The sequence below is a fragment of the Polypterus senegalus genome, chromosome 5 (genome assembly GCF_016835505.1).
Source record: "Polypterus senegalus isolate Bchr_013 chromosome 5, ASM1683550v1, whole genome shotgun sequence".
NCBI lineage: Eukaryota > Metazoa > Chordata > Cladistia > Polypteriformes > Polypteridae > Polypterus > Polypterus senegalus.
The window spans coordinates 46,870,354-46,882,409 of record NC_053158.1 but is presented as its reverse complement, the minus strand read 5'-3'; the positions used below and the strand labels follow the sequence as shown (position 1 = coordinate 46,882,409).

The 12,056-nt window shown below is 37.3% G+C and overlaps 1 protein-coding gene across 1 annotated transcript in view; it reads left to right on the top strand.

Annotated features, from left to right (window-relative positions):
- Positions 1 to 12,056, top strand: part of ggh (gamma-glutamyl hydrolase (conjugase, folylpolygammaglutamyl hydrolase)) — a 51,323-nt gene extending 39,267 nt beyond the window's left edge. The window contains exons 6-9 of the mRNA XM_039754575.1: positions 351 to 457; positions 549 to 639; positions 2,537 to 2,671; positions 11,280 to 12,056. Coding sequence (XP_039610509.1) covers positions 351 to 457; positions 549 to 639; positions 2,537 to 2,671; positions 11,280 to 11,401 — 455 coding nt within the window. The 3' untranslated portion in view covers positions 11,402 to 12,056. The remainder of the gene's footprint in view (positions 1 to 350; positions 458 to 548; positions 640 to 2,536; positions 2,672 to 11,279) is intronic.

The following is a 12,056-nucleotide window of genomic DNA, read 5'->3' as shown; positions in this document are numbered from 1 at the left end:
TGGAGGATCTAAGTACCTTCAGTGCTATTTCTGTAGTACTAGGGTGTTGTACCGTGTTACCCATTATGAATGTAGTGAAAAAGCAAAATTACACCTTTTATTGGCTAACTAAAAAGATTACAATATGAAAGCTTTTGAGGCAACTCAGGCTCCTACTTCAGGCATTACATTATGATTACATCTTGCCTGAAGAAGGGGCCTGAGTTGCCCCGAAAGCTTTCATATTGTAATCTTTTTAGTTAGCCAATAAAAGGTGTCGGTTTGCTTGACTTTTCAGTGCTATTTCTGGAAAGTTTAATAGGAACCAAAAATGTAATGTTTACAAGTGCCTTTCTAAATTTTTAACACAGATGCCAATAGCAGCAGGCTCTTCAAAGACTTCCCTGAAAACTTGCTGCATGCTCTTGCCACAGAGCCATTGACAGAGAACTCTCATCGCTGGAGCTTGTCTGTTAAAGTAAGTCATTTGTTACTTTTGCATAACCATAAAAAAGTCTGTTTGTATTTATTAGCTAATGTGTCATAAACTCTATTCTTCTGATTTACAGAAATTTAAAAAGAATAACAAACTTCAACAGTTTTATAGAATTTTGACAACTAATAAAGATGGGAACCTGGAGTTCATATCAACATTTGAAGGTAGGCTTATGCAGCTTGCCATTCATTTTATGATTCAGCCCACCCAGCCACCTATTCTAGTATACCATGCTACACATACAGTAGTTCCTTATTTAATGTTCATGACTCATGCATTGTGTTATGACCTGAATGCTAAAAAGCTGACTGAAGTCATTGGAATAATGGGATGGTGTATGCTTCAACTTAAAACCTGCACACTGATAATATATATGGAATTATTTAGAGCAGTAGTTCCCAAACTTGATCCTGGGTACCCACTGTGGCTGCAGGTTTTTGTTCCAACCAACTTCAGTTTTTCATTAGACTCTTAGCCTAATTAAGTGAGTCATTATTTCCCAGTTTCTGTGTTTGGGAGTCAATGTAGAAATTACAAACTAAGTTTGGTAGATTTTTATTAAAATGTAATAAGCAATATAGTTTTTTTTAAGTTGTTAACAGTATTTTCAACCTAATTTTCATTCTGCGTTTCCAGGTGATCTGGTTATTTAATTCATTATTTACTATTATTTACTCACTTCACTCGCCAACCCCCATAGCCTGCACTACGCACCAACCACTTTGCGTCTCTGCTGCTCGCGTTGTGAAGAGGGTGGCTGAACACACCCCAAGGAGATGCAGTCGCTCCACCGAAACCCCCTCTTAAACGGTGATACAATGGGAAACAAATACAGTTTTTTTTTTTTACCTCCTTTTTGCTCGATCAGCTGCTGGCTTGCTGCTGCTGCCGTGCCATGTGATCTACATCTTGCACGGTGCTTCTAACATTTAAAAGCATGTACAGCAGCTGTCTTTGTCATGTGTGTAGTTAAATCTCTTGGCACAAAGTCTTGTCTCGTAGGACGTGAGTTCTTAATATTTTTTTAGTTTATAATTTAAAAACCGAATAAGAATCTGAAAATCTAACAACATTACATTAAAGTTTGATAAATTCTGAAAAGACTGATAGCAAACATATATATATATCTATATATATATAGGTTTTAAAATAAGCCTGATTTAAAGTGTGACAAAAAAGTGACATAAAAACGTCACATAAGATTGTTGCACTTTTAGGCTTAGGATTTTACAAATATAGAGTAGATTAGGGGTCTGACATTGAAGCCATTGCTGCTTTCATCATCCTGGGTGTTTGCTATGCTGGTTGTTAATTGTCACTATTAGGATTAAATGAAGGGAGCAAACTACACAGGAAAAGGGGAAAATATGAAAACAACAAAAGAGACTTAAGTATTTATAGCTTTAGCAAAAATAGAACTATTTCTAAATGTCTTATAAATGTAAAAACCATACTGTTGTGTTTTTCTGAATGCAGAATAAGAGAAGAGTTAAAAAAAACCAGCTAATTAAATGAGAACAGTTGTTATCAATTATTATCACCGATTGTGAATCTGGTTGGAACAAAAACCTACAGCCACACTGGGTCCCCAGGATCGAGTTTGGGAATCCCTGATTTAGAGAATAGATGCATGTGATTGTTTACTGTAGTGCATTGGTGCTTTGCGTTTATGCACAACAGGTTTACCGATTATGGTGTGATGAAAAACTGGCAGAGAGTGTGCAGGGTTCCTTTTGTGTTCCCAAAATAGATAGTGAGATTTAGAATAATTATTTTTATTGTAGTGTATTGTGGGAGGCGGGATATTTATTTGTTTTTATTTTGCAGTTGGTCATTTTTATTTCCTAGCATTTCATGTACGAATACTGCAAAATAAATAAGAAATTCAGATATTTTAAATAATTGTCGCTAACTATGAATAGTTTTGCACAATTGTTCTTAATGTATTTTGAACTTTTCGTTGGTTTTATTTAATTACTTTGACTATGCTTTGGCACAAACATGTTGTAATATGAAGTTACACATACTGTATATAAAAAGATGATTTTTGTACTTTTAAAGCTTATAAATATCCAATATATGGGACCCAGTGGCATCCAGAGAAGAATCCATATGAATGGGAAAAACCTGTCATTCCACATTCACCTACTGCAGTGAAGGCTACATTTTATGTGGCTGACTTTTTTGTAAATGAAGGCAAGTTGATTTTGATTATCAGTTACTGCAAAGAATTAAAGACTGACACAAAATTAAATGTATAATAAATGCAAAATGATCCGTGAAAAAAGTCTTTAGTGTTTATACTCTTCATCTTTCATTCAGCATATTAACAGCAATGAAACCTTTAATTGAAGTGAAATAATTGAAATGAACAATTCATTATTACCGTAAAACACATTTTTCTCAAATAATTTTTACCTCTTCATTTAATACTTTATGTAGCCCCCTTTGCCATAACTGCCCTAAGTCTTATATTATGGTGGGGGGCGGGAGAATACGTAGCAATGGATGTGAAACAGAATTTCAGTAGGTCCTTCAGATTTTGAGGTCCACATTTTTGAACACTGTACTCCTCAGATCATCCCACATGTTTTCACTGGGTTTAGGTCAGGGGACAGCCATTACAAAACCTCGATTTTGTAGTCATTGAATTTTGTCTGTTAATTTTGATGTACAGTTTGTTTTGGATAATTGTCCTATTAGAAGTTTCTAGCACTGCTTAATTTTCGCTTCCTGTCAGAGGTAGTCAGGTTTGGATTTAATATATGTTGACCTTTGATGGACATATACAGTATGTTGTGACCTGTAGGGGCCATCTCAAAGCCACACACTGTTAACACAAGTCCCAGGTTCAAATAAATGTTTTTATTGCACAAGTTCCTTTAGGACATCCAACTGCCTTTTTGACCGTGATTCTGGGGTGTTTTGCAATAATCCAGAGACGGCTTGTCTCAGTACAGTATGTTAATGTCGCCTGACTAAACATTACACTTGGCAGCTCTGATGAGCCATCTAGGCAGTGGTCCACGGAACACTAAACTCCAAGAAATGCAGAATAAGGAAATAAAATTCTCCATTTTGATTTAAAAAAATGAATTATTTCTGCCTACTTTCTGAGTTTCTTTATTATCGGATATTCCATGCATTCATTTTTACACCATTTTAGCTATGTGCTATAAATATTAAGATTTTTAGCTTATTAGAAATTAGAGATGAGAATAGGCCATTCATCACAACAAAGCTTGCCAGTCTACTTAATTCTTCTAAAAAAAAAATCAAGTCCAGTTTTGTAAATCCCTAGTTTTACTGTCTGCCATGCAACTTGGTAGCTGATTCCGTGTCTGTAATGTTTGTGCAAAATTTACCCTTAACAAGTTTCCAACTGTCATCTTGTTCTTGATGAACTCATTTTAAAATAACAGTCTCAATCCCCTAATCTAATTCCTTTCATAATTTTAAACACTCCCAATTGTGTCACCTTTTAGTCTTCTTTTGCTTAAATTGAAAATGTTCAGCTCTTTTAATCTTTTTTCATAATTCACCCCCTATACCCTATTCGCTCTTCTCTAGAACTTTTCTTGTGCTGCTATGTCCTTTTTGTAGCCTGTAGACCTAAAGTGCACACAGTACTCCAGATGCGGCCTCACCAGTGCATTTTAAAGCTTGAGCATAACCTACTTGAACTTGTTTTGTTACCCTTCATAATGACTTCTGAACACTGCCTGGAAGTTGATAGCATGAGATGTACTCTTGATTTTCAGACCATCCATTGTGTATTCAAACCTAACATTTTACTTCCTATGTGTAATGCTTTACATTTACTGACATCAAATTTGCCCAAGCCTGTATACTATCCAAGTTCCGCTGTAATAGTTTTATGGATTCCAGATTACCTGCCAGTCCACCTATCTTAGTATCATCTGCAAACTTAACCATCTTGTTATTTATATTCCTATCCAAATCATTTATATATATATGTATTAAAAATAACAGCGGTCCTAGCACTGACCCCTGTGAAACACCACCCTTAAAATCAGCTAAATCTTATAAGACTCCTTGCATCATAACTCTCTGCTTCCTGTTTTTGAGCCAATTCTTCACACATCTAAAAACATCACCCTGAACTCCAGCTTCTTTAAGTCTGATATCCAACCTCTCCTGTGGTACCTTATCAAATGCTTTCTGAAAGTCCAGATAAATAATACTATAAGCTATAGTAAAACATGATGTCCCTCTTCTGAACCCAGGCTGACTTTTCAGAAAAACTCCTGTACTTGCCATGTGCTGCTCAGTCTTATCCTTAATAATTCCTTCCATTAATTTTCCTGTGGTGCACGTTAAGCTTACAGGCCTATAGTTGCTTGGATCTGCTTGGTCACTCATTTAATATAACGGGATAATATTTACCATTTTCAAGTCCTTTGGAATTTCCCCAGTATGCCGTGACTTCCTAAAAATATGTATGTACTCGCTAAGAACTCAAGGGTAAACATTATCAGGTTCTGGAGATTTGCATGATTTCAGCATATTTAATCTTAGCAGTACTTCTCCCTCTACAATTTCCAAATCAATCAGTACCTCTTTAGTAGGTTATTTATTTTCTCACTTATGAAAACTTCAGAAAAATGCTTATTTAAAGTGATTTCACTGCTTGTATTTTTTAATTCCCCTTTACTATTCCTGATGTACTTCACCTTTTCCTTGACTGATCTTTTACTACTAAAATACTGAAAGAATCTCTTTGTGTCGTCTTTCGCCTCATCTGCTATATTCCTCTCCAGCTGTCCTTTAGCTTCACTAATATCTTCTTTATTGTTGCCCTCATGTTCACATAGGCCTTACTATTCACATTGGAATTATTTTTTAACTCTTTATTAACCCACTTACTATTTTTTCCTATTAATTCCAAATTTAGGTATGCACCTACCCTGCATTACATGTAAAACATTTTTAAACCTATTCCACTGCTCCTCAACTGTCTCCACACTTAAAAGCTTATCCCAGTCTATCCTTCTTAGACATTGCCGCATTTGCTCAAAATTTGCCCTACCAAACTTAACCTTAATAGTTTTAGTCTTTGCATCCACACTCTTGCAAAACACTAAGAATTGTATTATATTGTGGTCACGTGGCTCTAGTGGTTCAATCACCTCTACATCCTCAATTCTATCCTGATCATTACAAAATACTAAATCTAGACAGGCTTCACCCAGCGTTGGTGCTTTAACATACTGTGTTAAAAAAGAGTCACTGATCACTTCTAAAAACTCCTGGGACCTCATGCATAATGCCGTTTATAGAACTCACACTAAAACATGGCGTTAGGACCAAAGTAGAAATATGTGTATGCACAAAAAAATTCAGATGTACAAAACCGTGGTGTAGGCCAACTTCCACACAATTAAGCTCCATAAATCCTGGTCCCACCCTGACTCCTCCCATAACTGTACAAATTTTAATATGCAAATTAAAATAAATATCACCTTCCGTTCAGTGTTTGGGTAAAAGTCAATGGCAAAAGCATGTGAAAAAAAGAATTTCAGCGAATGTAAAGTGGAGACAAGAAAAAATGTACTATTTGTTGGCTTAAGCAATGGTATAAACAACAAAAGGAAGTTGATCGAGTGATACAGAGTGGTGGAGAAACTCAACAATTCAAGTTCAGAAAGTCGCACAGTGCCCAAAATAAAAAAAGAAGTAGTCAGATATCAAAGTTGCCATGAAAAGGCAAGTTGTAGCTCACCATCTGAGTGTCATATGGAATATGGCATATTAGGGTACGGAGGTTGAAATGTCCACTTTAAATTCATAGTTTTTTTTTGTCATTAAAGTAGAATGTTGTAAACTTAATGTTAAAATCAATGTTTAACTTACTGCAGATTCTCAGATCCCATTGTAACTAAAGTAGCACATTAAATGCTTCATATTGTATGTGTTCTTCTATATGCTTTTTCTTACTCCGACAGGACACAGAATACATTACATTCATATTACAACTCTCTGAACAATTTAAATACTAAGATGTATACTTGATATAATTTTCATGATGAAATTGAATTAAAGCATGTGTTAAACAAGGGGGCACGGTGGCATAGTGGTGGATGAGCTTCCGCCCTGTCCAGTGATTGTTCCTGCCTTCCACCTAGATTCTTGCTGGGATGTGCGTGAACCTCTATGAAATAATTTATTGCAGCAGTACAGTACTGTCTCAAATGTACCAACCCCTAATTCCTGTCCTTCCTTTTCTTTCTCTTATACATTATTTAAATGGTTAAAATTTTGTCTCTATAATGTAATATACTTTCTTTAATGCAATTTTTGTTATTGTATGGTACATTGAGATTCAATTTGCAAATCCTCCATAAATTATTTTCCTATAAAATGATAAAATAACAATATTAATAGTAAGATAAAAAAACAATGAAAAATATATAGTATGAAAGCATAATACAATATACTTGTACATATAGTGCAGATAGTGCAAATGATTCATAAAGTGGCTCAGGTTGTGCAGTATTACAACTTTAGTGAAAGTTTACAGTAAGGTAATTGTATTTATAAGTACAAACAGTTCTACCAGGAGCACTTGATGGACTGATTGGGTGCATTTATAGGTCTTGGGATGAAACTGTTTCTGAACTTTGAGGTCCCTACAGGAAAGGCTCTAAAGCATTTGCCAAATGGGACAAGTTCAAATAGGCATGCCTGAGACAGTCTGTGATATAAATGTTCTCTAGTGCTAGATGCTATATCCCGATAATCCTCTGCACTCTTCGACACAATCCGCCATAGAGCTTTCCGATCAGCTGCTGTACAGCTGTGATTCCACACTCAGATATAGTGGTTTAAAACACTCTGAGTGGTGCACTGAGAGTAACAACACTAATGTAGCTATGGTATTCAGAATAGTTTGGCCATTCCGTGGACCATTATATTGTTACAGGTTGATTACAATCATCCATCCATCCATCCTCTTCCGCTTATCCGAGGTCGGGTCGCGGGGGTAGCAGCTTAAGCAGAGAAGCCCAGACTTCCCTCTCCCCGGCCACTTCTTCCAGCTCTTCCGGGAAAATCCCAAGGCGTTCCCAGGCCAGCTGGGAGACATAGTCCCTCCAGCGTGTCCTGGGTCTTCCCCGGGGCCTCCTCCCGGTTGGACGTGCCCGAACACCTCACCAGGGAGGCGTCCAGGAGGCATCCTGATCAGATGCCCGAGCCACCTCATCTGACTCCTCTTGATGCGGAGGAGCAGCGGCTCTACTCTGAGCCCCTCCTGGATGACTGAGCTCCTCACCCTATCTTTAAGGGAAAGCCCAGACACCCTGCGGAGGAAACTCATTTCAGCCGCTTGTATTCGTGATCTCGTTCTTTCGGTCACTACCCATAGCTCATGACCATAGGTGAGGGTGGGAACGTAGATCGACTGGTAAATTGAGGGCTTTGCCTTACAGCTCAGCTCTTTTTTCACCACGACAGACCGATGCAGAGCCCGCATCACTGCGGATGCTGCACCGATCCGCCTGTCAGTCTCACAATCCATTCTTCCTTCACTCGTGAACAAGACCCCGAGATACTTAAACTCCTCCACTTGGGGCAGGATCTCGCCCCCAACCCTGAGAGGGCACTCCACCCTTTTCCGGCAAAGGACCATGGTCTTGGATTTGGTGGTGCTGATTCTCATCCCAGCCGCTTCACACTCAGCTGCGAACCGCTCCAGAGAGAGCTGAAGATCACGGCCTGATGAAGCAAACAGGACAACATCATCTGCAAAAAGCAGTGACCCAATCCTGAGTCCACCAAACCGGACCCCTTCAACACCCTGGCTGCGCCTAGAAATTCTGTCCATAAAAGTTATGAATTACAATCAGATGCCTTAAATTTATAAACAATATGTGGTTAACTTTAGTGTATTTGATAAAGCCGCATCAGGGATGTGAATCTAAAAAATAAAGGGAAACCACACAGGAACAGTAGCATGGCTTTGATGCTGGGTGTTGCCAGTTTGCAAAAATGAGCAGAAAATGTACGTATGCAATGTGTTGTGCTGCCGTGAGAATGTGCTTTTAGTTTAGTTTTTATACAATGCTATGTGAGTGTGGAAACGTCTGTATGCAACATTTTTGTGCATACACACCGTTTATGTGAGGCCCCTACTGTTGTGGTCTGCTATTTGCAAGGTTATCCCAGTTAATGTTTGGATAGTTGTTACTATAATAAACTTGCCTTTTTAATATTGCTAAAAAGATGTGTGTTGAAATTAATGTCTGCATTGGGAGGTCTAAATCATATCTCCTAAAATAAGGCCTCTTTCCCTAATGCTTTCCAGGCAAGGCACTTGTCCACAATAAGATGGGGCTCATTGGCCAACTGAGGAGAACTTGTGCTTAGGTTCTGTTTGACATAAACCACAATCCCACATCCTTTTCTTTTCTGTCTATCCTTCCTAAAAAATGTGTCCATCGATGTTATACTCATCCCCATCATTTAGCCATGTTTATATTATTTCTATAATATCATACTTATGTTACTATACTTACAAATCCAACTCATTTGTTTTATTTTTGATACTTCTAGCATTAAGCATTTTTAATGTGTTACTCCTTTTACTGTTTCATTTAAATGTTTGGTTTGAATTTATATTACTATGCATTTTAATTTTACACTATTGCATTTTAATTTTACACTATTGTTTGTTCATTCATGTATAGTTCTAAACCTGGCCTTTCCTAAACTCCCTGCCCATCCATTCCCAAGTTTAAACAATCCTTGACTAACCTACTCATTCTGTTCCTGAACACATTGGTGCCCTTCCGATTCAGATGTAACCCATCGTAGTGGAACAGGTCCCTTCTGTTCCCAAAATGAGTTCTGTTGCCCCATAAACCTATACTCTTCTATCCTGCACCAAGATTTGAGCCATGCATTAAGCTTTCTAATCTCCTCAGTCTTACCTGGACTGGCTCATGGTACAGGCAGAACTTCAGAGAAGACTACCTTGTCAGTTCTGCTCCTCAGCCTGGCACCTGACTCTTTAAATTTGGATTGCAGAATTGACTAACTTTTCATATGTATGCCATTTGTTCCAACTTGAACAAAGACAACTGGATCCACTCCCGTTCTGGCCAAGAGCCTATCCACCCATCCATGGAGGTCTCCCACCTCTGCACCCAAAAGACAGCACACCATGCGATCTGAAAAGGGTTTGACACTTCCATTTCTGGGGTTGGTGCACACCAGATCCACCAATTCTGTACTACAGCGCAGACCAGCCAACCTCCAACTCGGCGATCCTGAGCTTGACATGCCGGATCAGTTGGAATCTCCTGCAGATGTAGCACTCATTGATGACTTCCTCCACTCATCTAGTGAAAAGTCAAGCAAAATGACACCTTTTATTGGCTAACTAAAGTGATTACAATATGCAAGCTTTTGAGGCAACTCAGGCCCCTTCTTAAGGCAAGATGTAATCATAATGTAATGCCTGACGAAGGGGCCTGAGTTGCCTCGAAAGCTTGCATATTGTAGTCTTTGTAGTTATCCAAAAAAAGGTGTCATTTTGCTTGACTTTTCACTACATTCATAATGACTAACACGGTACAACACCCTAGTACTCCAGTCATCTAAAAAGTCCAACATTCAATAGGACGTTCATTGCACTGGACTCATTGTTAAAATTTGAGTAGGATTACTAATTTTTTTTTTAATTAAAATTAAATGATTTAGTTTAAATGCTAAAGCTAAAATATAAGCTAAAGAAAGTAGCTTATAGAACTGCTACAGCTATTTTACACTTTCTGGCCTCCTAAGCCCCTGTAATCTTCTTCCTCTTGACTGTCTGCTGCTTGTTCTTCAGTGAGGTTAACTTTTCATTGTCTGTTCTCCTAACTTAGCACTCCTAAATTCCTGTTTTAAAAGGTTTCCACTCGCACTGTTTGTATCCCTTCGTGTTAATGAACCCTTACGCTGTCGTCCTCCTTAACTGCTCAACTTCTTGACCGCTAAGAACTGTTCAATCTATAAAAATTAAAAATAAAAGCCTAGTGAATATCTTTTACTACGTAGTTAGTTTCCTACTGTCTTATCTGTTCCTACAGCCTTTTATACCTGATCAGGCGTCTTAATGTTGGCCACCTACCTGCGCACTACCGAGCCTTCCTCTTTATTACTTTGAAAACAGCAGTGGCTCTTTTTTAACTAAGAAATCATTGTTTGCATTACTTATTAACTATTTATTGCTGCTTTACTTACTTAATGATTTATGTACAGATGCCTATAAACCCTGCCTCATCAACACTAGTTCAAATACAAATTAAAAACAATAAGTGAGTACACGTAACAAGTAATAAGTAACTTTTCCAAGTGTACCCCCAAAACACCCAGCTGCTTTTGCTCCTGTGCAGGTGAAAAAAAAAGGAAAAAACCTTTCTAAAGGGAAAAAAGCGTTGTTCCTTAGTGGCAACCAAAACCCAAGTTTATAGGAGTAAAATGTATTTCTAATTAACTCTCACACCACAGATAATGCAGAAACTCTCAGCAACTCCCAGCTGCTTCTATATCAGTTGCAAAGATGACGTCAGAATGTCAGTACGTCTCCTCAGCTCGTTTCCTATTACAGAAAATCTCTCAGCTTTTTGTTTTGTTGTTACAGCAAACATAAAACCACAAACACAGATTTTCTATTTAAATATTCTATCCTTTGGCTTGAAAAAATGTAAAAATGAACCTGAGAATAATGGGGCTTATGAATAAGTAAATATGTGTTAAATAAGAAACCATTTCATAATCATTATTATTCTTTTCTTAACAGCCAGAAAAAACTTTCACCACTTTACAACTGAAGTTGAAGAATCAAAAGCACTGATTTATAACTACAGCCCTGTTTACACTGCAGGCATCTCCATTTTTGAACAAATGTATTTCTTTTCTTGACATTGTTTTTATAAAGCCTTAAAACTTTATTGTTAAAATTATTGGCTGGTTTCGGCATTTTGAATGGTGTTGATAAAATATGCACTTTTAGATTATTTTGATTGCTTGATGAAACCCAAAATTCACTACTTGATTTCTGCAATGAACACTATGTGACTTATTTGTTTAAATGCTTAAGATTTATATATTATAATAAAAAGTTCAATCAGTTAAGTGTCCAGTTAGGTTGGAATTGCCCTTTGAAATCCATAGTAGTTTTATTAAACGTTTTACGTTTTCTAATAAAACACGTTTAGTTAAATTCAAGGAATTTCACTGGTCAATTGAAGAGGACATTGATGATTCTAGCTGTACTATATGATGGATGCAAGCAGTACCCAACAACAAAAAATGTTTTTCTGTTTTATTTCGTCTTTTACATGTTGGTACAATTGCAGTTGGTTCTAAATAATGTGTAAAATGTGCTCCCCAATGAACAGATGAATCATTGGTAGTCTCCTAAGGTGTAACCTGCTGCTGGCTTGGCATTTAGGACTTTGCATTGATTGGAGATGCTATTTCAAAAACCTTTTACCAGCTTTATTAATAAAATACTGTAATTATATAAAAGGAAGCCATTTTGTGGACTTTAAAGATATCTGTCAAATTATTCTTC